The sequence below is a fragment of the Salarias fasciatus genome, chromosome 1 (genome assembly GCF_902148845.1).
Source record: "Salarias fasciatus chromosome 1, fSalaFa1.1, whole genome shotgun sequence".
Classification (NCBI taxonomy): Eukaryota; Metazoa; Chordata; class Actinopteri; order Blenniiformes; family Blenniidae; genus Salarias; species Salarias fasciatus.
In genome coordinates, this window is record NC_043745.1 from 23498684 (window position 1) to 23525578 (window position 26895).

The 26895-nt window shown below is 41.8% G+C and overlaps 1 protein-coding gene across 1 annotated transcript; it reads left to right on the forward strand.

The window, feature by feature from the left end:
• The first annotated feature begins 410 nt into the window (after positions 1 to 410).
• On the forward strand, positions 411 to 25520 carry lmo1 (LIM domain only 1). Its single transcript, XM_030088225.1, has 4 exons — positions 411 to 1305; positions 15901 to 16114; positions 23351 to 23476; positions 24901 to 25520. Exons 1-4 carry the CDS (start codon positions 1284 to 1286, stop codon positions 25004 to 25006), a joined length of 468 nt encoding a protein of 155 aa, XP_029944085.1. The 5' UTR covers positions 411 to 1283; the 3' UTR covers positions 25007 to 25520.
• The last annotated feature ends 1375 nt before the right edge of the window (positions 25521 to 26895 follow it).

Below are 26895 nucleotides of genomic sequence, written 5' to 3' on the forward strand. Positions count from 1 at the left end.
TGGACACTAATTAACTGCTAAATAGACCACAATTAGATGTTATTTCTATTAAATTCTGCAGGAAAAAAAAAAGTACAGAGGAGAAGAAAACAATAAGCGCATTTCATGTTTACCCAAACTGTACCAGGCACTGAAGGGGCAGCATCCCATCATTCTTCCTCAATGTCTCTCTCTCTCTCTCTCTCTCTCTCTCTCTCTCTCGCTCTCTCTCTCTCTCTCTCTCTCTCACACACACGCACACATACACGCGCACCCGCGTGCGTGCGCACGTGCATCAATACAATCTTGCGTGCATGCGCTCTCTCTCACTCCCTCTCTCTCTCCGTTTCTCTCCATCACGCACATTGAGACTGGCAGACAGACACACGCGCGCGCGCGCACGCACACACACACGGACGCACGCACGCACTTTCCCTTAGCTGTGCTTTTGTGTTTTGTCAGAATTAATGAGAAAAGTTCCCTTGCCCTAGGGGTAATTAGTGTCCTTGGAGTTAAATAAGCTAATACTTAGACACCTCTGGCACAAGCAATTATGTTTGTGTATTGAATAATTGATTCAAAGAGGGGGGAAGGGCTGCTAATCAGATCTGAGCATAATGAATTGATTTAATTAACAGGGGAATCCGAGGGTCTCTGGAAACTGCGCGCATTTATTCAGTGGCAGCAGAGGCGAGCGCGGCACATAAACTGGGAGAGAGGCGGCGCGAGTTTGCTTTTAGCAGTTGTCAGATTTGCAATTGGATTTGTTTGAATATAGTTGCTGTTTGGGAGCAAATGAGAAGGAGAAAGGGAGAATATTAACAGCGAGGAGAGCTCAGCCGATCAGTCTGAGCGTCTGATCCCACCGTGTGTGCACATTTTACAGACAGGCGACACTAGATTTACATCGCTTTTCATTGTTTTGCCTTTTTTTTTTTTCCTCCCGTCTCTCATTCGCATGGAATTTATCAAGAGCTACCAGCGCTGTTTGATCGCCGCTTATTCGCATCACAGTTCAGCCCGTTTAGGGGATTCTCGCCGCGTTTATCGCCGTATTCCGAGTTATTATTGATAGGAGGGAGAAAACGTGCAGACGGCAATTCATCTTTCCAGGGTTTTTTCCCCCCTCTTTCTTTCTTCTTATTCTTTTTTTTTTTTTTCTTTGGTTGGTTCATCGAGGCGTAGTCTAGTCAGCCGCGCGTTTCAAAGCCGTTTCCAGGAGCAGCTCCGAGCAGACCGAGCGGCGCAGCCTGCAGGAGCCGAGGACGGATCGCCCGGGGAAGGACTCCTCGTTCCTCAGGACGATGGTGTTGGACAAGGAAGAGGGTGAGTAGCATCTACCGGCGCGGCCGCAGGATGCTCGGACCCGGGGAGTGAACGCGGCTTCTCCCCCCAGCCGCCCGGACCCTGCGCTCCCCGCAGCCTGCGCTTCACGGCGGCTTTTTAAAGCCCGCTCCAGTCACGACAGGGTCCGGGGTTTTCACGGACTGCCTCCGTGCTCCATCCACCTCCACTCAACTGCCCTTTAGTTTTTTTGTTTAGTTTTTTTTTTTTTTTTTCTTTTCGCGTGTTTATTTAGGGCAGATTTTGCGAGAGGTGGCTGAGATGCTGGAGCCGGAGTTTGAGGAGACTCCACAGCAGACCGCAGTGCATGTGGCTCCTCGTTTCTTTCCTCCTCTTAAGTGCTTTTCGCGTCTGTGAAGTTGGCGAGGCAGCCTTTGACATCGCCACGGGATGGGAGATGACAGCAGAGTGCTTTTAACTTGATTGCAAATTATGGATAGCGCCGCGCAACGCTCACTCACTTTCCATCCAAATAGGCCTACTTGCATTACTTATCTATTTCAATGTATTTAGGTTAATGGGTGAGGCAATCTAATTAATTTTAATTTAAATCAAACTCGCCTCTAATGACGTCCCATTTTGGATTAAGCTGATGTTGAGATGTGCAGCGCATTTATCACTTAAATTGTGTTTTCAATGCATACCGCTGAATACATTTATTCCAGATATCTTTAAGAATGGACTATTTACAGAAGGAGCATTTACGTGCTTTCAGCTGTCTGATCTCTTTCGGTATTTCATCACTAAGCTTGATTTGGTAGACCACCTGCTGCCATCCTCTATGACAGCTTCTACAAATCAGAAAGCACATTTTTTTTTGTGTGGTACTTCTCAAAGTGTGGTGCATTTCTGTTGTGACACTTGAGTTTATCCAAGGCTCCTCCTCCCCCAGAAGTAATGGATGCATCTGTAACCCATTATTTATGTTTGAAAATGGATATTTCGTGCGTCTTTAGCGGAGCATCCTTTCACTTACACATCTAAAAACCAATAAAGGGATTGCGGCAGAGACATAAATTGGTCTGTCTGGCTGAATCCATGTTGTGCTGCTAATGTACTCAAATTAACTCAACTGTAAATTGCCTCCTTTGGATGTCTGTCTAGCTAAAAGTTCCCTATATGATTCATGATTCAGATTGCTTTTAACAGTTATTGGCTAAGCAATATGGTAAATGTACAAGGTGATGCAAATGGCATTAGTGGGAAAGGATGCACAGGAGCATGTAATGCAGTCAATACTACATTAACTACTGATGCCCAATTACAGAACCAGGGAGAGAGGCTTTTAGGAGCATTAGGACTTGCAGAAAAGCTGAGATCACCTGCTGCTCATTGCCTAAAAGCTTCACCCTTTATTTGCTGGTCCCAACCAGCAGCTCCAGCATTTTGGCCAGGTTGTCAACAGAGCAGCTCGGATCTGGTCTCTTTCTCTGTGGTGCCTCTTAGCATTTATTGGCTCTAAAGTTATAGGCTTGTCAATTCTACCTTCTTGTCTAATGCATCCACTTAGTGGATGCACACATAAATGCGTGCGTGTGAGACGACAGGGGCGTGGGTTCGTGTTTTGGGGTGGCGTATGCGTAAGACCACTCTGTGTTTTTTCGTGATTGATTTACTTTCACGCACGCGCAAGTTTGTGGGAGCAGCTGAAGTGTTCATATTTAGTCCTGATGTGTCCCATAAAACAGGTCATCAGTGTGTTTGTTCTGGTGTTCAAAGCCTGTGCTCCAAGTTGGCAACAAAGTAAAGATGCTGCTTGTTTGGCAGACTGTTTCTGAACTCTGACATCTCTCAGAAAAGTCTGCTACAAATAGTGCCGCTAAAGCAACCAGAAAGGAGTCTCAGCGCACTTTTTCCTCAGCTTCATTGACAAAACCTGTCTCATACAAGTCATGTCCCCACTGTATTAAAAGTGAATCATTTTACACAAAATATCATCTGTCAAGCGGTCATTTTTATCATACCGTCTTTCAGGCCAAACATATTTGTGTGTTAGTTTCTTGTTGGATGCAGGCACCTTGCTCATATTGATGCTCCACTCCATGATCAGTTACATGCACATTGGAAATTCTCAGCTTTTTCTCTCAGATGTTCAGGTCAATAACTTCTAATCTCTGGTAAAGCACCGAGTCTGGGAATATGGAGGAGGGCTGGGAAAGAAATACAGGCTCTGCTCTGTGAAACGACCTAATGCGCAGGTTATGGTTAGCAATGAATAGCAACACATGTACCAAAATATTCTGTGTCAACATTTTATTTCAGCCCTCGATATGAGGTTCCAATTTGTGTCTAATTTGAGAGGAAAGAGCAACTCAGCCATTTTCTCTTCTTCTCTTCGCGCCAACAGCAGGAGAAGAAAGTGGATCCAAGCTGAAGGCACATTTCTGCTGAACATTAACATAACTCCAGTATACTTTTTACACACCCGGGCAAAAGATAAATCCACCAGCGACTGATAAATTCCTGGTTACCTGCGCTTGTTAATTTTAGATCGTGTTATCATCCTGTCCGGTGAAATTTGTGCATTCATAAAGCAGGAGCTTGAAAAGCAATGCTTCACATGAATACAGACTGGCGATCTGTCGGCTGCTGTAATAAAACTTGGGCTTGAGGCTCCGATTTTTATTTTGAAATAATAAGAATTGCTTCATTCTTTACCACCGTTACCATGGTAATACTGTCTTGTAGCGATGTTATATTGATTTAGAAAGTGGACAGTAATATTTCTCTTCTGTTATTTGGTTTCTGAGGGTTGATTTCTAATTTCCAGCTGGAGATTACTTTTATATGTTCCTTAAGTCTTTTCACTTTTACAAAGGAATGCAATTTGCTCTCTTGTATTTGCTATTTTCTCGGCTTATTGGTTTGCTCTTACTTCAAAATTAAACTTGCCCATTTCAAATATTGAAATTACATCTGGTTTTGGTGCTCAAGGCCTTGAACAATATTAAAAACACATTGCTTCGTTTGATATTTCTTAAGTCACTAGTTTTTTTTTTTAAATAAAAATTTTTATTAAGCTTTATTAAAGGCACCTGCATTGCCTGCGCTGCACTTTACCACTTCCTCTATAACCCATTTTGTCAGGAGACAGAAGTGTCGCCTGTACAGATTAATCTCCTCTCTTTTATTTGCGTACATATTAAAAAAATACTTTCAAAATGCCCATATTGAATATAAATACTGCCTACTCTGCATAAACAGGTAATCTATCTGATGCCCAGTATTTTTGCCCCACCCCATATTATGCTAAAGCTGCTCTCATTTTCCATTTTAGCTAAGCTCAGGAAAAAAAATTAGCACAAAATCACATTAATACCATTTTCAGCAGTGAGTGTTTAATTCCATCTAATCTGAGTCTGATCTTACAAATGCTGAATTCTCACTAGAGACAATTTCGTCTGTCACCACTAAACCCCTAGATCCCTATCAGTCCTGATCATTTCACATTTACGAGTGCGGGAGATGTGTATCGTTCTCCGTGATCTAAGTGGAATTCAAAGGGACTGGATTGAGACTTAAGAGACACGTGTTGGCGAGCGCGCCCACCTGCCTTCCATGTAAATGGCTGCACTCATCAGTGTGGCACACAAACTCAATTATGCACTCTTGAGCTGTAAGAGCATCCCTTTTATTATCACCGGAGGCCACATGCTAGCCGTGTTATCACAGAGATCCTCACAAGATCTGCGGTTATACCCCATGCATCACGGAGCACAGATGATCTCTGTTGTGCTGTCCCAGCTCTGACCCCTTGGGTTTCATGTACACCGAATAGGAGAAACGTCTGGTACAAGTTGAAGTCATAAAACACAAAACCTTTAACATTTGTGCTATGTATGAACGGCACACATGTTGTCGGGGCGAACTTCTGATAAAATCCACAGTGTATGCTGACAAGTTGGGATGAATCATGACTTTTAAAGTCTCATTTCTCCTTGCAGATGTAAGTGCAGTACAAAGCTGTTCTCAGCAGTATATTTGATTATGTGGCTGAATTACTTTGTATCTAAAATTATATCAATTGACACTGACAATCCAAAAAAAAAACACCAAAACAAAAAAAAAAAAAAACACTCAAAATACATGCGCACACTTCCTGCAACATCTCAGGAGTTTTCTTTGGCACAAAGTTATTTATTCACCTGTTTACCTATTGCGCGCTCACTGTTCTGACTTGCTTGGTATTCGTTGCACTCTGTAAAGATTATTCTTTGCTCTCAGGAAAATCATTTCCCCTTTATTCTGTCATGATAGGCTTACAAAAGAAAGACAGGAGACGGGGGAAGAGGGATGACATGCAGCGAAGTTCTCCAGACGAGCAGATGTCAAAACTACAATGTCACCAGCTGTGGCTCTTCGGCAGTTCAGTGCTGTATTACTGCGGGAAAAAAATGTGCAAACGACGCACTTGAAAGAATTTTGCACTGGGAATAGAACTGAATGTTTACGTGTTTGTCTGGATTGTGCAGTGCTTTGTTCGGGCGTGAATGTAAAATCATAATTGCAGTGATCTTAACGTTTCCTGTGTCATGAGCTAATCTATTATTCATTGAGTATTAAGCAGGTCTTGTTTAATCCCTCCTGAAGTAGTCCCTCGATGCATATTTCTATAAAGTCTGTCTGCTTGTGTTATAACTTCAGTGACACTGGATTTTTTAAGGTCAAAACCAGTCACCACTCAGGAAGTGAAAAAAAAAAAAAAAAAGATGTGATATACTGAGCGCTTTTTCAGTGTTCCAGCAGCAATGCACACTTTATATACAAAAAACCAAAAACCTTTTGTGAGAATCCAAGTGACACATCAAATATGCAGGCGCTCTTCATTGTGCTTCAGGGGAACATCAAGTTTGACAACAGTTGTAAGTAACTATCAAACTCATGTCGGTTCTGACTCGCATGTTGTTAGTTTCTAGTACTCCTGCAGCTCTCGGCGTCCACAAAGTGTGTCCCCAGTCATGATCCTCGTCTGATCTTTCGCTTTTGTTTGACAGAGAACTTTCAGCTTTCTCACTCCTTTGTTCTCATTCGAGATATACGTGTTTTGTTTCGCGGTATGTCGTCGTAGGCAGGGAAGATTTTCGGGGCACAAGTTGACATGCTTGCTCGACACAACTTCTGCAAACACGGAGTGTGGCAGAAGAGAGGCACAAAGGGAAAGTCAGTACAAAAACATGACTCCTATTGATACAGAGTGGCCCTAATGTGTCGATTAACCTTGACTGGCTCTTTAATTCAGACGGGCTAAAGTCTTGCCTTTGAAATATAAAGAAAACAAAGAGACGTACGCATTATTTTTAAGAACTCTAACAAACTTATGTTCTTAACAAGCAAATGTTTTGTTTAATTATGAAAATCATAATGAACTGACATGTCCTACTTCAACTTTAACCTACAATGGGATAACTTTCGTGTCTCTCCTTGTATTTGTGCTCAAGGTTTGACCAGTTGTGGAGAAAAATTGCCTCTTTATATTCGGCACCCTGGTCGTGGAATCATTTGTAAAAAGATCTCAAGCTAGAAACACTAATATCCTTTAATGAATTCTTTAATAAAATATGCTGAGGGAAGAATTTGCTGCTTCTCTTATGAGTTTCATGTGTCTAATTAGCTGCACTGCACTGTGATACTTGCATATGTGTTTCAAGGTTTCGCTTTGTCCTTTAATTACTCTCTTATAATGGTTGTTACCCCGACCAGGTCTGCTTTGCAGTGAGACCTCCGGGCAAAATAAAAAGGAAAAAAAAAAAAAAACACTAAATAAAAAAGGGTGCTAATGCACTCTTGCAGCGATACAGAGTGGAAGACTGCCTGTGTTTGGAGAGGCATATATTAAAAAAAAATGCATTTGATGAGCTTCTTGGGGAAATTCCTGTTTGAAAGTAAATGTAGATTGATTTTATTTTTCAATAAAGCAATGCATCTGAGAAGAAGCAGTGGACGGCTTACAGTAACGGCCCTGTGCCGCTGCGTTGTAAATCAAGTATTCATTGGTTTGATTAGTATAGGTTTATTCATAACAGAGGTGGACGAGACACCTGCAGAAGTATAACATCGCAATATCGCACTGCTGTACATTTAGGAGTCGATATGAGCAGGTCCGCTGTGCTCTCTGTAAAGTGCCGACAGGAATCTCTGCCAATGCTGTATTTCCTGTGTGTAAAAGCCTTGGTGATCATTGTTGCTGAGTAATTTCACCCGATTTATGCTCTGTGTCTGTGTGAGCGTGGCACTGAGGGGGGCAGTGTTGGTTGGTCAGTAAAAGAGCCTTTGTTTTTTGTGGGTGTAAAGAGCAAAAACAGCCTCTAGTGGCTGCTAGTGGGACTTTCAAGCTGTTCATTCCACTTTACTCCAGCCTTACTTTGTGTTCTGCAGGTGGAGATTCAAACATTGAGTTTGGCCTTAAGAGAGAACTGATCCTTGTTTGATATCACATTCAGACACGTTGCCAGTTTTGTGTCTCACCGCTGAGTCTTTTGTCTGAACCTCATTGGCTTTCTGTCACATGAACATGCCAAACAGTGTAATGAGACTGCAACATGAATTGTTGTAATTTTACTGGACAACATGTTTGCAGTTTTTCTGTTTTCAAATGCAGCAGCGGTGATTCTAATTCAGTTTAAAATGACCTTTGCACAACAATTTTTGGAAGAGATAAACACTGTTGTGTGAATTTATGTCAAAAGCAACACAATTCAATATTTCCTGAGAGCCTTTACACACATATTCAAAGAGAAATAGGCTGGATGCTTCACACTCTGCTAAGATATTAAAGTTATCTTGTTGGTAAATAGGAAAGCCGGGGGTGCTTTCTCCTAAACAAGAGCCAACTTGCTGAGAAGTAATCTCTTATTGGATGACCTTCAGTAAATACAATCTTAAGTACCTAATTAAAGTGTGTGATTAAGGGAAATAGTTCTGTGTCCCTTAAAGCTAACAGATTAGGTTTGGATATTGAAGTTGTTGATTTAATCAGCCTTTAACGCTGATGTTTGTAACTACAGTCTCAGAGGCAAACTGACATACATTTCCAGTGAACCTGGCGTGAACTTAAACTTGTCTCCCAGATATCAGACTGGCCCCCTTTCCTTCCTCCCGTTTTACTTTTCATTTCGTTTTATTTCGGTTGACCACTTGTGTCGAGCTGAACGACCGTTTGATTTCGTCCAGTCACAGGAACTACCCCTTGAGGAAATAAATTCAGTCTTTATTATATGAGGTGACATAAAAACATTTCATTAAAGCCATTTTCATAATGAAACATCAAATATCATCTACATGATTTCTCTCTTGAGAGCTTTCAGACGAGACGGCTTAGTTTACCATCCCACATGCTCTCACTCCAAGTCTTCATGAAGACCTCCCCTCTAATTGTGCACCCACCGAACCTTCCTCATTATTTACCCCATCAGGTGAGGGAGTAGGTGCATGAATGACATTAGAGGCCTATGCTGCTAAATAACTGCCCCCTGTGGGGAATTTGCATTATTCAAGATTAAAGAACCTCACACAGTGCGCCGCAGTATGGTGTTCCTTCTTCCCGTCCATTTTCAACTCACTGAGAACCCTGAATGGCACACCTGTCTCCTGGCATATCCTTTGAAATAATAAGTGCACAGTAATTGCTGGGGAGTGGGGAGGATTTTGTACATCACTTCCTGACCTCATGAGTGACACAAACTTTAGAGGGCTACATTTATTCCTCTGCAAATGCATTTTTAATGTGGACTAAAAAGTGTTTGTGCATTCTTTTCCGGATGGCGGAAAGTGGCTGTGACAGGTCTAATGGTTTGATTTTTTTTTTTTTTGACAGGAATCATAAAGTGGCAGATAAGATTGCCTCTTGTATGAAAGTTTAAAAGCGTATAGTTTAAGAAAAGATGGATTTTTCCTTTATGCAATCTCAAATGCAGACTGTGGAGGAAATGTCAGCTGCTCTTGTGCCTACTCCATGAGGACTGAAGATGAAGATGCATTCACCTTCGTGCTTATTGACAGCTTGCTCTTAAATGGAAAAATGGTAAAATGGGAGGTTTCAAGAACAAAATACCTCATAGCAAGAGCAGTCAAAGCCTAACAGCACACCTACATTCGATTGGTTGGATGAAATACCAAATCTTCTCCTCGCCCTGTCAACACTCCTGACAGTCCTCCTTCGTTCGGAGCTCTCATGGGTTTATTTGAGGTAAACCTGCATGATAAAACCCTGAATGTTTTGTGTCTTTTCTCCTCCTCCTCATTCATCATATTCCCTCACTCTCATTTTCTTTCCCCCCGTCTCCCCCCCCTCTCTCTCACTCTGCTTCTGCTGCTGACAGCTTACCTTACAGAGCTCTAATCTCAACCTACTACTGAGCAACCAAGTGTTGGAACAAGTCGCCTTCTGTAATAATTTGGAAACTCTGCCAGTTTCATGTCTTTAAAAAAAAAAAAAAAAAAGGCAGCAATGAATTTAATTAGAAAGCTGTTGCATATCTCTGTGATACATTTCTTTTAATTAACCCCATGTGAATAAATTAAAAATAATAGGGGGCTGAAAAGTGTGGAAAAAACACCCTAATGAAGTTTTCCGTTAATTGGGATGGAGTCTGCAGCCAAACCACAGTGAGCAGTGAGCACCAGGAGCTAACAATGCCTTCTGTAAGCCTCAGAAAAGGGCCCAGGGCCTTCGTGCTGACTTCAAGTGTAAGAAATGCACCTCTGACGTGATGGAAATGACCGTGGGCTGGGAGAAAAGGCAGTCCTGTTCCAGGCTGCTCTGCTGAGACTCCCCATGCCGCGCTTGAAGCCGGGCCAGTGTTATTGCAGCCCTAATGCGGCTGACTCATTTGGAGCGGATCAGGAGTAATTATGGTAGGGAAAGTGGCTGCCGACCGTGGGGGTCAGGACACTTGTAACATGTGAAAAGAGCAATTATTCCAGGAGACAAAACCCTCCCTTATCCTGGGCAGTGCCAGGGTCAATGTAAGGGACGGCTGGGCTCCGTTTCAGCGGGGCTTATTAGCCGCGGCAAGCTGCAAAGTTTGAGAGAGTGCATCTTGTTAATGAACAGTCCCCTCCTCAACTCCACCAGCCCTGTCTGCTCTCTCTCCCACTTACTGTGGGTGTTAATTATGTCATAATCATAGCATGCATACAGTCCCAGAAATCACCTCACAGACCCCGGCATTCATACACAACCATCTGGAAAAGTAGCATGCCATACAGTAATATAGAAGGCTCTCAGAGAAAATCATAAGAAAAAAAAAACACAGCCAGTATGAAATGTAATATTGACTTGGGTCTTGTAAGAAACTACCTAATTTGAGAGTGAATGCACATGTCTCTTTGTGTCTGCGCGTGTATTCATGTGTATCCTTTTCCCCTTCTCTTTTATGCCACAACTAACGACAGAAACATGAGTCAGTGGTCTTTATTTTGTTTATCATTCAGAATATGCTCATCAGTCTGCTTTCAACTGGCATGTTGTATTCCAGATGATATTATTACCAGATGTCTTGTGTTTTGTCTTGGCGATAGAAATGTGTGTCTATGGGCTCAATTACAGCCATGATAGTGGCTCAATGAAAGGAGCTGATTTATGCGCACAATGGCAAGACATCTGCATGAGATCCCTATTAACCTCAGACGCAGACACCTTGGCCCAGGGACAAATTTTATTTGGGATTGCCATGGCCACGGCGTTTACAGTGGTGGCAGAAACACAAAAGATGGGGAGGGGGTGAATTAGCACCAAAGCCTTTAAACTGTAGACTGAGAGCCGACCGTTTCACTAACAGTCATTTCTAAATTTAGATATTGTGTACTTTTACCCCAGTTTTAGCCTCCGTCCATCTATAGAAGGAATCTTGGTGTTGGCAGAAAGAGCATGCAATGTACAAAGTTGTGCTGCCTTGCTGTGGCAACCCTGAAAAATAGTGCAGGTGAAGACACACTCCAATGTAATTTAATGTTTTGGAAGTTTGTTTACTATGATTGATTCTGTTATGCTTTTTTTGGTTCACAGTTATTTGGTAACCTTATGCTGCAGTTTATAGAGTCATTGTAGCCCATTAATGTCTGGATGATGTGGGCAGGAGTGCTTTGAATTAAGAGATTATAGTAGCGTTGGTGATTATGAGGATGAGGATGAAGATGAAGACAAATGTACTTGTTCCAGATAAATGCAATCATTTGGTAATGTAGTATTTAATTTCCCTGGGTATCCTCGTCAGTGCATTCACCACGCTGGTGGCTAACAGTTTCTTATTTAGTGCAGCTGGGAGTTGGAATTATAGGGGGCCCCTGAGAGGAGGCCCACCCAGGGCCAGCTTCCACTTCCTTGAAAGCCCACCTCCCTCCCCATGTGTCAGGAAGGCTGAGCGATTCTCATCAAGATCCTTTACCTCCCCATGAACCAGAAAAGCCTGCATCACACCATGGCGTCAGTGCTTTTAATTGATCAAAAGACATTTAACAAAACACAGAAGCAGATGTAACTGTCCTTTCTACCATTAAGGGTGAGTGCTTGTGAGAGCAGCTGGTCCACTGGGATCAGGAGTGTAGTAGTGTAGTCAAGAGTGCCATAATTTTCTAAGTGAATTTCCTGCAAAAAGAGATAAATTAATTAAAATCGTTGGACAACGACTGCCTTGATTATGGGGTGTGTAGTCAATTATGTGAAAAACATGCTGGTTTAAGTTTCAGAGATTGTGAACTAAAAGTAGGTTTTAAAAATAGTGTAGAATATGATGATGCTTATGATTTATCTCGGATATCCTAAACAACAGAACAGTGTAGTTCCTGTTGAGTGAGTGATCCACATATGTATACATGGTGGCATGAAGGATACAGTCCAAACGCCTGCTCGCTTGTTTTGAAAAACATCCAAACATTTTAGCGATAAAACAGAGATAGAGGTGTTTGGCACAAATCCTCTGTCTGTTCTGACTTGCTGTGTCTATTTGAGGATCGTATTCTTCTTTTCTTTTTTTTCCTTCTTTTTTTTTAATATTTCCCTGAGTGCTCCATCCTGCAGAATTCCTTTCAAAACCTTTAACATATCACAAAGGTTAGTGAACTGATGTGATTTCTGATAGCTATAGAGATTGAAGTGTAAATAGGCTAACAGAAGTCGGATACGATCTATAATGGAAAATACATGCTCTGACAGACTGCTTGGGTTGAGTAAAACTAACTGTACATATTCTTGAAAGATACAATCTAGAAGAAAGAGAGCGATGACAGGCCTCCACACACAGTGCTAATGGCAAATTAAATTCCTGCTCAGGAAGAATATTTGGCAGGGCAAGTGCTGTCTCTCCACTTTGAGGGGTAAAATGCATCCCTTGTTGGAGAATGAATCGTGATGTGGAGAGGCATGCTTTTGGTGACATCAAATGACACTGGAAGGTCAGTGGCACTTGTATCTGTTAAATGGATTGGATTAAGTGGAGGCTGCCTCCTAGTCTGCTGCTTCCTTTCATAATGCAGCTTTTCTTTCTGGGAGGTGGCAAGAATTGGAGGTTCTGTTCTACTCCGCCGTTTCTCAGCGCGCCGGGAGTGGTGACAGGTGCAAGAAAATGTCTGGTGGCATTAAGGGAATTGAAAAGACATTTACTTTACACAATCATTTTTTTTTTTCTGTCACCGCTCTTTGTTTAGTAGGTTTTAGCTACCGCTTGCCACACTACTATTAAAGCTGTTTTCCAGAGGCTGCTTTGGTACAAGACATCAAACTCATGTTTGTTCCCCACAATGGCTTCAAGAAAGAGGCATCAGTTGAACGAGCGCGCCGGGTTCCTGGAAGGCATTAGGTGTTTCTTCATAGAGACATCGCTCTCACAGTCAGGCCTGAAGGACCGGGACATATGCACGAGTAAATGAATGTCAGACTAACTGCAAACACGGAAGCCGGGTCGCACCGAGGCACAGACCGTGTTGTCACTTTAATGATGCTGAGCAGGGTTTTAAACAAAGTGTGCATCCAGTAGCGAAGGTGAGCTGCATACAGCAACTCCAGGATAGGTTAAGCTTTGGCCTTTTCAAATGTGATGTAAAACACACACGATATGTTTAAGGAATGTGTGGCGGGTGGTGGTCTCAACCAATTAGGAGTAGTTCTCTGGAGGTGGAGGAACGACCTTTTTGTATAATTAGTTCTCTTATTTAAAGCAAAGATTTTGAGCAGAATAACTAATTAGGTGTCATAAAAGGCAAATTAAAGATTTTTGTGATCCCTGAGGGAATTGAAGCAACTCCTTTCTTTTTCTTCACACAAGCTTTGATGCACACACACCCACACACACACAAGTACAGACACGCACGTGCGCGCACATACACACACACATACACACAAAGGCATTTTCTCTCTCCTCATTAAGACTGTTTTTAGTTCTGTAGAAGCCTGTCAGGCGAGCACTGTTGGCATACCTGCAGAGAGCTCCCCTAACAAGCCATGAAATACAGGTAGAGGAGTCCGCCCTTATCCAGTGTGGCTTGAATTTGAAGCTTTTTAGCTTCATTTACACTGAACATTGGTATTTATAGCAGGTTTTGTGATCCTAATGCGCCAGCTTCAAGGGCTCTGTTTTGGGAAGGGAGGGAGGTGAGGGAGCTGGAGGGCAGGCAGAACACTAATTGATGGCTCCCATCACCAGCACTGGACCAATTAGCCTCTCCTTTCCACTTCTGATAAAGAAATAAGACGGCTCAACACCACTGGAGCACTTACTGACATATAAACCAAAGCTATAAATTTGACTAACAAGCTCTCCTATTTCTTTCACCTCTTCTTTAAAAGGGGGAAATGCTAATTATATTACATTCATAGCATTATTGATGTGGCGACGGCCAAAAATCGCAGAGCGAATCTGGATCTGATAAGGTACTTTGTGAGTCCATTTCCATATGTGTGCGCACATGTGGAACACACAGAAAAAGAGAGAGAAAACGATGATGATTTCCATTTGAACTGAGTCAAAAAAAAAAAAAAAAAAAAAGGGCCACAGAGTTATTTTGTGAAAGAGAGCACACTCGGCAGACTGAGCTGAGAAAACAGTACCGAGTGAAGCCGTTTCTCGTTCCCGAGCTGAGGTTGTTTTCATCATTCAGCAAACTGTTAAAAGTTAAAGTTAAATAACAGGTCGAGCGACAGAATGACTACAATCACAGTTAACATTACATCGCTACAGAATACGCAGACTGTTGAATTTGGGCACCCTCTTCCTGCGCCAAAGAAATGTAAATTCAAACTTTATCTGAGTTGGACAAAATGTACCACTGCCAGACCTCTAAAGTGCAACAGTGAAAGACTGACATTTCATATAAAATGGAGTATAACATGACTTTAAAATGGGCCTTTACAGATACCCACACATACAAATTGTTGGCCTAGCCCCCTGTGATGCAGGGTGTCCAGTCTTTTTTTTTTTTTCCTCATGGAAAGAGAGAGAGAGCGAGAGAAATGTGTTTTGAAAGTAGAGTGGCAAGTGGCGTCCACTGTGTGTTCTTTTAGACGGATCAATAGCTCAGTGTGTGAGAGAGTGTCTTAAGAGCTGTTGTCTTGTGCTTTCAGCTGTGGCAGACCTGTTAGTGCTACAGAGGGGAGCTGCGCGCCCCTGCCTCTGTACCAGCAGTGGCCTGAGGGGGGCTTTTAGTCCAAACACAAATGTCAACCACACATAGACTATTAGTGTTTAGTGCAGTTATTAAATGGACTTTATTTGTCCTTTAGGAGGCTAAAAGGCGCACTTAAAGGGGACCTGCGTGACAGCAGGGCAATTTGCGAGTTTGGTAACTTAGGCTCGCTCATTGCAGACACATGAGTACAGATAAGTGTAAAAGGAGGAAAGGCTGTAATGCTCTGAGCAGGGAGCGCGGTGTGTGTGTGTGTGTGTGTGTGTGTGTGTGTGTGTGTGTGTGTGTGTGTGTGTGTGTGTGTGTGTGTGTGAGAGAGCCCGTCAGTGTGAGTCCTTGTGTGTGTGTGTATGTACAAAACACAGAGTGAGTGTATGCTAAAAGGCACTTAGGCCATAACATATCTCACTGGGGTCTGGTAGCAACGTTTTTGTGGTCAGAGGCTTTTTAAAAGGTTAATGTTAATCTATACCAAACAAAGCCCATGAGGAGCTTTTACAGCTGTGGACAGTTGAGTGAAATGAGCTTTGATGAAATGGTAGGTAACTAACGTACTACACAGCTTGTTGTAAAGACCTCAGTAAGCAAATAAACATTGTGGATTTTATTCTCGGGAAGAAAAAAAAAAAAAAGAAAAAGAAAAAAAACCCCGCTCGTCCTCCACTGAAGCCTGCCGCCAGTGATCATGTAACTTTTGTATTACAACATGTTCTTGGTGGAACAAGTAAGTCAAGGCTTTGTAGTCCAATGTGACCCGTGTGCCTATCTACATGGAAGAATGTTTTCTTTAATGCATATGAAGCAGGTAGGCAGTGTGCTGTGGCGGTGCGACGTGGCCGCGTGCGAGCCGGGCTTAGACGCCTGGAGAAGCAGCCAGCTTATCAAAAAGAGAACATGAAAAGTCACTCGTGTTCCTGGGCCGTAAATCACGCATGGCTGTTTGTCTCCTTATCACTACAGGTGTGCCGATGCTCTCCGTCCAGCCCAAAGGGAAACAGAAGGGGTGTGCTGGCTGCAATCGCAAGATTAAAGACCGCTACCTGCTCAAGGCCCTGGACAAATACTGGCATGAGGACTGTCTCAAATGTGCCTGCTGCGACTGCCGCCTGGGGGAGGTGGGCTCCACCCTCTACACGAAAGCCAACCTCATCCTGTGTCGCAGGGACTACCTGAGGCAAGAATAACACACAATCACCTTTCTCCACTCTCTACAAACACAAAAGCCACGCCATTCGATGAGGTGTGCGAGTAGAACAGATCGCAGTTTAGGTTTTTTTCTCTCTCTCTCTCTCTCTCTCTCTCTCCACTCCTGGTAGTGTTTGCTTTGGTTTCTCAGAGCTTTCTCTGTGGCTCCCATACACAGTTAAAATCAATCTAAATCATGCAAAACTCCCTCAATGTTGTAAGAACATCCATGCAAAATTTAGAAAAAAAAATAATAAAAAGGTTTTGCTGTCCTATTTGTTACAGCATGCATGTAACAGAGGGTGATGTTGTTTCCCCCCCCCATGAGCGGCACATCACCATCTCCATTAGTATAATACATACGTTGGAGTTAATCCTTTGCAGCCATCAAAACATGCATCATGCTGTCGTGACATCTCTGTATCATCCTCCACAGATCAAATGCATCATCAAATGTCATGTGGACATTAAATCCAAAACAAAACTGATAGCAATACGTGCAAAGTTTAACTGGAGCTGTTTATCTGTTGTGAAGCAATTCTTCATTTAACTACCAGGGAGTGTTAATAGATATGAGGTGACAGGCGCCTTAAAAAACACAATTACTCAGTGTTGTTCATTATTTTCCTCTGATTTTTTTGTGTTTTGTGTGTTTAAACAGAGAAGACTTCTGTCCTGGAATAGACTCGCAGCCTTCATTGTATGGAGGCACTAGGCTGAGAAAAAAACCTCCAGGCAGCCTTGTTGCTTCACTAATACCCCCAACCCTCACCCCCTCCAATTCAGATACCCCTGCCATCTGCTTGTTAAATTAAACATGACCATTTCCTAGGCGTTAGGTCACATTCCCTACCATTTGTCTGCGAGGCAATTCCCCGAGGCCTGACATAGGGATGCAGCCCTGAGGACACCCCCCATCCCAAAACTCCCCGTCCAGCACTGAGCACCCCGTTTCCATTTCTCTCAGCGTCCTCATCATTATTCCCAAGTGGGACAATTTGGGCATTTTAGTTTCAAAAAGTAATTGAACCAACATTATTTCAAAATCTAGTATAAAGAAAACCTTAATGAACGTGTTTTCTTTCTTTTTTCTTTTTTTTCTCTCTACCTCAGTCATGGCGTTCAGTGACATTTCACTTTTATCTCAGCTCTTCCTGTGACCTGGAAGAAGCCTACGGACCACTTCAGAGGCGCTTAGGGACGTTACGTTGAGATAGGCCATTACCATCCATCAGTCCCCACCCACAGTTAATGCTTTTAAGATGCAGTGAGAGGTCCACTAAGACCTGGTGTTGCCCCCAGAAGGGGCAGATGGTGCAGATGAGGTAATAATAAATGGGCAAATGACCAAGAGAAGGCAAAAATGATGAAGCTTGGAGTTTCACTTGGTAAAATACATCAGCTGAGAGGACAGCAACCTCAACCCCAGAGCCATAAGTGCCTAACTGGCACACTGAATGGAGATGGAAAAGCTTTTTTTGCACATTACACCAGTAAGATGTAGAGGTCAGAGAAGGAATGAAAAAGCAGAATGACATATAAAATCAGGAGTTAGGAATACTAAAATAAGAATAAAAGAGAAAGAGTAGTAGAGAGCTTCCTGTGCTCCTCTGCTGCCCCAGATTGTCTAATGAAATCCATCCCACTCTCCTGCTCTTCAGCCTGCGACAAATGCAGAGCACTTAATGGCTGAGATGCTTGAGATGAATTCTATTATGGAACAAATTAAAAACCTTGCCTTGCGTATAGAGAAGAGGCAGTTTGAGAGACCAGAGTATTCAAAAGTAGGCGATGCAGTCCCCATCCGGCACCGTTTTCCTTTTCATTCCCTCTTTTCTGAGTAGTAAGACGAAGGCTCCGCTCACCTGCAGTAATGAAGTTAAATCTGTGCACTGAATTAGCCTCCTGCACTTCATTAAAGACAAGCAGTGGATCAAACACACTTTGGTTATTTCCCAGGCTTTGGAACCCTGCCATGCTCACATTAATTATTATAGGAGCTCCATCTGTGATTGTCCTTCAGTGGCATTAGCAACTTATTGAATGCACGCACACTTCCTTGAATCTTACACTTCAACACACACACTGAATAGGCTCACACAGCTCAGTCAATGTCCTCTCATGCCCTTTAAAACCATGAGCCGACAGCGAAATTCACCTCCACTCCACCTGACAGACCTTTCCAGGGTTATTTCACAAAGTATTTGTCTTTGTTGCAATAAAATGACAGATAAACTGCATATTTTAATGCAGAGAGCGGAGCCTGGTACCACATCACCAAAGAGTGGACAGTAAAGTCATAGTGTGATCACCAGGACTTCAAGCCAAAAATCATTTAATCTTCTATTTCATATATTAGAAAGGACATAATAGTCACCCACTTATCAAAATGGGGTATAATTAACTGTAAAAGGAAAACGTTTTCAAGATAATGAACATTATAAGTTATCCACGAACCGATGAAATAGCGGGGGGAAGATGATAGCTCCATCTGGATGTGACTGTTTTTCAAATGTGGTTTCTCTCTTCACTCTGTTAGGAAGTAAAACAGTTGCTCTTTTTCTGTAACAGTTGCTGTTCTTTTTTTTTTTCTTCTTCTTCTTCTTTTTTTCCGAGCGGGATAGATCTGAACAGAAAGGTTTACACTTTCAAAAAGACACAACTGTTGGGGAAGGTCAGAACATGCGATGCATGCATTAACAGCTTTCCCTTTTATGAAATCTGACAAACCCCGAGCAGGCAGGGAAGTCTCAAAGAGCTCAGAGAACAGGTAGAAAACTTCAAGAGCCACAGCCCAATCTGAGGGAGGCAACACAGAGAGGCAGATGATGCACTGTCGGAGCTTTAAGGGTTTGAAGTTAGCAAAGCAGTGAGTTGAAAGAACTAAAGAAGGCCCTCTATTCTCTAAAGACAAATTGTAATAACCCAATAACAGAGGAAGGAGAGCTTCTTTAAGTTCCTGTCGTCCAAACGCTGCTTGCAGCTTCCCACATCGACACGCGGTTACATTTTTAGCTCCTGAAAAAGGACCCTTTCACTGAGTACAGTCACTTCACTGTGTTAAAGATGGTAACAAGCAAGGATGCATTGCTGTCACAGCTGCCTTCTCAATTAAACAAATGGACCAAAAAATGATAAGACAATAGAATATAACTTAACTGTCTTCAAAACAAGACAAAAAACGTGATTTTGTCAAGCCACTATTGAACCGATCATTAGGATTTATTGATCTTACCATCTGTTATGTGTGCAGTGCCTTATCTGAGACAGTCAGACACAATCACAATGTTCACATTAACTACATATTTACACCGGGATTATTGAAAATACGCTCAAGAATGACCCAAAACAAAGTGCAGGAACTTTAACGATCAGAAAACGCTTTTTAGAAAAGGAAATTAAATAAAATTTAAAAATATATGCAGTCATTTCTGTTTCAATTGCATGTTAATATTCATTTGGTTGTGTTTGACACAGAAAACTGTACATTTGTAGGGCGAGAGGAATTAAACAATAAAGATAAATTTCTGCTTCACTTCATCATATGCAATAAAAACTAAATAGTAGTCATAGAAACATACGATGTGGGGAAGAAATTTATTTTTGCTAAACCACCTTACTTTCAAAAAGCAGTTTCAGCTTTAGTACACCTGAACTTTTCACTATTTTGTTCGATTTAAAAAATATCAAAATTAAACAGAAGGTTATGAGATAGGTGATCAACACATGCTGAAATGTGAATAAACACACTCGCGACATAAATACACATCTTGTTTTTACTTCATCCTTCATTATCCCACTCCGAAAGCTGCGCCAAAATGTCTCACACATTGATGAGGGGGGCCCAAATCAGCACTTTCAGCCCTTTAATCCATTTAATTGAACCACACAAGCGTTTATTTTAAAAGAGGACCTTTTGTGCTTGAAACCCTGCAACAATACCGGTGATTGATCAGCCACATACGCAGGGCTGAGTCTATTACAAGCTGCTCTGAGCAATAATATTTTTGTGAAATTTGTCATTCACACTCTATTTAAATGGCACTGCTGGAAAAAAACGGGAGTTGTTGATTTTCTTCTCCACCTTCCTTTGGAGAATATTGATTTATTTAATCCAAATGACCAGGGAAATTGAAGTGCATGAGCCAGTGCACTCCTACAATACAGGACATGTGTCAGAACAATGCGTGTGAATTCTTCAGAAAATAGTCTATTCAAACAAAAAAAAAAAATCACTTTAAAAGAAATGAATGAAGTTTTTTTCTTCAAAAGGAATTACAATTACAGCCTGTGTTCTTTGAAAGGCACTGTTTCAGTGTTGTGAAGCATATCAACGTTTTAAAATATATATGCAATAACTATTGTCACGGTTTTCTACAGTTTTCTACAAGGTGTGTGTGTGATTCCTATAGACTGGGATTACACACCCTTCACTTGCTAATTGGCCATCCGTCAGCTGCAGGAAATGACATTCGGTGCATTGTTAATTCAAATTAAGTGTTGTCATCACTTTTCTAGATCTTAATTGTCTCCTCCATGCTTTATTAAAAGATATATTTCCAATTAATATATCAAATAAATGTATTCTTGCAGCGTATTGAATGGAGCCTCAACATGATCTCATCTTGATGCCACTAACTTCTTTGTTTTTGTGGTAATATGTTGCGCTCCCGGAGCCCAGCTCATGTTCTGCTGTGAAATTCATTGCTTACTAATACACAGCACCCCCTCAGCTGTTACTCATGAGACCACTGCAGTGGTGTTTCTCTCTCCAGCTGCTTTTAGCTTCACAGGAGCGGGAAGAGAAGAGTGTAATGTGTTTGAACAGTTCTCTCAGGCTGTAATCTCCTCTTAGCACGAGGAGCTCAATTAAGCCATATGTTGATGCCACATTATAACCCAGACACATCAACTGTTGGCTGAAAAACTCTGCGAGTGAGACGCAGCCATTTTCCACAGCACTTTCTTACAGTCCAACTCTTTTGTGTCATTTCTGTCTCTGATTGCGAATCACAAAGCAGATAAGGAAGTCAGGTTAGCATGAAAGAAAGTGGACTGCTCCGTGATATGAAAGCTATTAAGGTGATTAAGAAGGGCCTTTGTTAGTGAGGTGAACATGCCACGGTGCTGTGGCTTCTTTCAGCTTTTTGTACACGCACCTAGAATCTCCATAACCTTTTCTTTTTTCTTTTTTTTCGAGGGCCGAATACTTTAACTTCCCCGCCACTATCAGACCTAGAGTTTGAAAGATGTGGGCTTCAACAGACTCGGAGGTTATGAATTCTCCAGTACTGAGCTGAAACGACCCCCATAATATAGCAAAAATAAGGTTACAGCCACAGTCTTTGGAATACTGGTTCTTAGAGAACATAGATTTAAAAAAAAAAAAAAAAAAAAAACATTTTGTGACCCACCGCTCTGTCTGATTGTCAAACTTAGTGTCAGCAGCAAGCTGGGCTTCCCCACCAGGCGTTTTCACAACCTGTATGTATCAACTGAGCGCCATGTCTGGAGCCCAGCGGGGTATAATGGAGATGGGTTAGAATAATCCTAGTAGCTGTTATAGGTGTGTGCATGTCAGCCTCTGTAAGTGACCAAGGCTCTCTGGGCTCTTTCATAGCCTGGGTTCCCTGAGGGAGAGAAAAGGGCATCACTGTGTGAGCCCTCAGAGCTCAGGTGTGGAGAAACACAGACGAGCCTCTGACTATCAGGAAGACACCGGGGGCTGCGGGTTTTATCAGATGGGGGGGCAACCTTTAGTTGAACAGTAAACAAAATGTGCAATAAAAATAAAAAAATGAATAAATAAATCATTGCATAACAGTTGAAAACTTGCGGCGTCACGGTTCAGAATGCTTGTTCTTCATCCACCCGAGCTCGTCTTTAATAATATAGATATTGGAATATGATGGTAACAAGGTCAGTCTCTGAAGCGCTGATATTTGGTTTGTTTTTGGATCAATACTGAATGTGTGAGAATTTTTTTAGACGTTTGGATGAGCAAAAATCTTTGTATCCCTGTCTGGGAAGGAAAAAAAAAATATTCTTTTTGTTACAGCAGATGTCTACTGTATGAGAGCTCCTTTTTTTTTATTTTGCTAAAACAGTAACCAGTTGTAACAATGTCTCAGTTTAACACCCTGTAAATCCCTCTCATGGAACATAACAACCTTTCTCCCTCTGTTTCTGTCTCTCCTGCTCCTCTGGGGCAGTGGCCCCTAATTAGAAGCAGAGCTGCTGGATAGACATTTTCTTTAACAAGGTGAAAGCAACTGAATGGGACTAGCATAAACGAGGCAGAATATCAACACTGCGACTCCTCTGTCTGAGCTCAACAAGTTTGGAGGAAAAGTGTTTAACATACTGTTGGAATGACAATCTGCTGTTGCCTTATCCCCTCTTGCAAAGCTGTGAAGCGGTTCTTTTCCCGCTGCAGAATATATAAATCTATCTGTGCTTCAGAATCTCCAAATTAAACATAAGGGCAGGCACTTGGAAAATGAAAATGTAAATCTGACTGGGAAAAAGTATTTGCGGTTCCTTTGCTTTGTGGAGAGGAGAGATCTACGCGAGTTACTCCTTGCGATGTTTGTGACCTTTATCATTTGGCTCCTATCTAATCAGCCTAAACAAGCTGCGCCGAGGTTTGAGCCTCCAGTCTGTTCGCCGTGAAACATTTAGTTAACTCTTCAAGGTTACGTCTACCAGGCTCCTCTCTGAATAAAAGAGGAAAGTGAAGAGAGGAGAGAAGGAACTGAGCCTAAATTCTCATAACAGAAATATATTTTACCTTGTGAATGTCTTTCAGTGTGTAGCCTCTTGTGTGAAAATCCAGCTGGCTTTGGTTGGAGACAGACTCATTAGGCACTTTAGAATTGAGAAAGGGAAACTTTCAGCAGTTCAGATGGTTTGCCTCAGACCTGTTTTCATTGCTTCTGCAATGTGTAAATGGGAAATCCTTTGAAGAAGGAGATTAAAACCATGTGATCATTTTAATTAGATCATTAGCCAAGAATTAAGATCTATGTTTGTACCTCTCATTAACTAAAATACCAAGTGAATGCCAAGAAAGATTTGCGCATTACATTCGACATATTTCCATTTTGGCCTATTTTCCTCTCCCGTTGCAGCATTTCGTGCTGTCATTTTGCTTTTTGTTTGCTCTTCATTGCATCAAGGTAAAGAGAAGGTGGGTTAATCTCTGTCTGCGCTCTCTGTCTTTCAGGCTCTTTGGTACAACGGGGAACTGTGCAGCCTGCAGTAAACTGATCCCAGCCTTTGAAATGGTGATGAGAGCCAGAGATAATGTTTACCATTTGGACTGTTTTGCCTGTCAGCTTTGTAACCAGAGGTAAGATTGGAGATCATAGCTGCACAACACATTGCCGTTTTTTAAAGAAAATCATGAATGAAGTGTTTAAAATGGCCCGAAGTTCTGAATATCAGAATTTCACATGGAAAAAAAAAACAAAAAAAAAAGTCTGGTACAAATGATTTGTTTTTCTCTTTACTTCATTACAGATGATCATTTGTAAGTGTGGGAAATATCTAAATTGTATTGTAAGAATAAAGGTTGCTGTTCTGCATGTGTAATGGTCCACTAATTAATTTCTGTTATGACACGCTGCCAACTGTTTGTCCTTGTTTGTGGCCGGATCTGTAAATCCTTTAACCCAGCAGAATGTAAGAATTAGCTCTCGTTCTTAAGTGTTCGAGGAGGTGAAGGCACCACAAAAAAAACAAGCCGTCCAGAGGTGTGCGGCAGGAAGGGAGAGAATACACCAACACGGATGTGAATTGGTGTTTCCTCAGGGATAGGCCCCGCCGCAGAATTGGAGCGAGCACAAAGCCCATGGTATGATGTACATAGAATATGACATACCCAAATATTGCTTTTTCCCATTAATATACTGTCAGTAATGGCACCACTCTGAGAGCAGAACGTCCTTTGCATGCTTGTCAGGGGTGCTGTGACCCTGTTCCTCCACACAGCACAAGCCCATTAACCTTCTGCAGGCCAGATTCAGTTACCATAGTGAACACCTGCTGTAAGGGAATTATGACTGCAGTCTCTCTCCTCAGCTGGCAGAAGCGGAGCCAGGTCTCATCTGGCACACAATTGCCATGGCTGTGACTGTTACCAGCTTTATTTACTGTGTTACTAGTCTGGCACATTACTAAAGCCAAGCTATTTTCAGCTATATTCTTATCTTCAATCCCCCTTCAGTCATAATATGAAGCTGTATAAACTGTGTCCCACAAACAAACCGCAGCATAGAGAAGAATGGGAGTCGGGCCACACTGCTGGGTGTTATTTTGTCTTTGGATAAATATCGTTTTTGAGAACTGGAACCAAACTGGGGTGTGAAAAGCCAACCAACCGCTGCAGCAGTTTCTTTGCAAACTCTTGTGGCGCCACCAGCACAGCTCTGCTCGGCCAAAGAGAGCTGACCTGCCTTTCATTGGGCGCCAGCGACCGTGTTTGCTTTGAAACAGGAAAGGGTTTTAATCTTTTATTTGAAATCACACATTTTAAGATGTCCATCGGTACTAATCGTGTCAGAGGTGACGCGTGTTGAGCTAAATGTGCCCCATCAAACAGAATCAACATTACCTGCCGATCTGGAAGGCGGCCGTTTCCCCAGCAGTGCAGAAAAGAGTCAGCCAGTCCACACACACACACGCACCACTTTGTCATGCCGCCAACAGCAACTGTCTCAGTGCTTATAACATTTTCGTCGTTTTTTTTTCTCTCTCTCTCTTTTCTGCCAACAGGTTTTGCGTGGGGGACAAGTTTTTCCTTAAAAACAACATGATTTTGTGTCAAATGGACTATGAAGAGGGCCAGCTGAACGGGAGCTTTGAGACACAGGTTCAATAGTGGGAACCTCATGGCAGCAACAATCGACTCCACACTTTCCACGCGAGATGGATGTTCTGCTGCACTTGGGAAAAAAAAAAAAAAAGACAAGCGTCTGTCTGCTTGCCTGCAATACTTTTTAAAAAACCCCTTTATCAGTCCCGAAGGACTTTATTGTAAATGTTCAACTTTTTGCCCCTCCCACACCCCCCAACACTGAGCAGTTACAAATTTTGATGTACAGTTGTGCCTGCTTAGCTGAACACTGTATTGCTTGTATGTTTTGTGAAATTTGTTTCAGGTTTGGTTTCTTTTTCTTTTAGAAATGGTTCACTGGAGGGTATGTACAGTCTGTTTTCTCTGTATATATAAACTGGAACATTTATTTTATGAAATGTAATGCAATTTTATTACTAGTGTGAATTAAAGATTCTTAAATGTTCATAGTGAGTTTTTTCTCTTACCAAAACCAAAGTTGTTGGAGGTTGGTCCATGTGTTGATATGTAATCATGTATTCAAAAGCTGCAGCGTGAGGAAAAGACTTGCAAGAGAAAAATATATTTGAACTCCTCTTTAAAACATGATGCAACAAAACAAGTTTTATTACATTTTGCAGAGTTCTGATGGAATTAGAAATGCTGTTTAAAATGAACTAAATAAGATTTTATTTGGAATAAAAGAATGCTTCTCCAAACTGTGTTGTTGTGAGCGTGCAGGTGTCATGAAAGGGAGTGAGATAAGCTGAGCTGCTCTCAGTGATTCATGCTTCTCTAATTGCCATCTGATTATAAGGGTGAATTGGCCTGGAAATGAAATGCAACTGCAAATAAATTAGAGAGAAAATAAATGCTCATTGAGGTTGAGCTCATCAGCGACAGAAGTGCAGAGCTGTATTAAAAAGTACTTTCCCAAGAAGACCCTGTTAATGGAGACGTGCCACACTGTTTATTCCATGAGGTTTAACTCATGCAGATGGTCTACTAAAGCTGTCAGATATTCTGTTTGAGCTGTCAAGATTTGCTTCAGTGAATTAATTTATTACATGTAGTTATTATACTGTATGAATTCATCTTTAAGTTTTTTTTTTAAATATTGCAACATCAACAGATAATGTTTTGGTAGCACACTGACTATGATGACTCAACTTTGCATTTTAATTAATTCAATTAACAATTGGACTTACTCTTTGTTACCACATTTAAGGGTCTATTCACTGGGTGCCTCTGGTTCTGTCTCAGACAAAAGACGGACAAAGAAAGTCGTCATTGTTGTGCAATGAGATTTTCCTCTGACAGTGTCAGAAATTTCTAGACGAGCAAACCTACTGCTTTGAGATGTCAGAAATTTGCTGCTACAGCGGCTAACAACAAATAGAACTGCATCAGAAATGATCTAAATATCAAAGCAACAGCAGAGCTGCACCCAAACACAAATTCTTGCAAGTTCCCAGGGAGGTAAAATCCTGGACCATATCAAAATTCGTCATCTACTCCCATACCTTGAACAATCACTTCATGCTGTTGGCATTGTTTATGGATGTCCTGAATCAGTGGCGCTTCAGACAATTTTATTCTTGCATATGGAAGTTGGAACCTTGTTTATCAAATCTATGTTACAAAACACAGCAGGCAATAAACTCATAAGATACAAAAACTACACACTCGATAAGACCGATTAATTGTATGTAATTGAACATTTTAACTTTTTTGGGGCCATCTTGAGGAAAATCAAAAATAATTCTGAAAAATTAAAGTAAATCTTTTTTCTCCCCTCAACAGACTAATAACTGAGGGAAAAAAAATCCATTTTATTTACCTTCATGTGATCTGTAATATATTGTCCATCAGTCTGAAGAGGGGTCGTCGGCCTCTCATTTCACTCAGTGACGCCACATGTTACAGGACCCTTA

Bases quoted from the DNA above. Each gene is read 5' to 3' on its own strand.
- lmo1 (XM_030088225.1), top strand. From the start codon at position 1,284: ATGGTGTTGGACAAGGAAGAGG. The intron at 1,306-15,900 runs GTGAGTAGCATC...TTATCACTACAG, and splicing joins GGTGTTGGACAAGGAAGAGG to GTGTGCCGATGCTCTCCGTC. The intron at 16,115-23,350 runs GCAAGAATAACA...TCTGTCTTTCAG, and splicing joins TGTCGCAGGGACTACCTGAG to GCTCTTTGGTACAACGGGGA.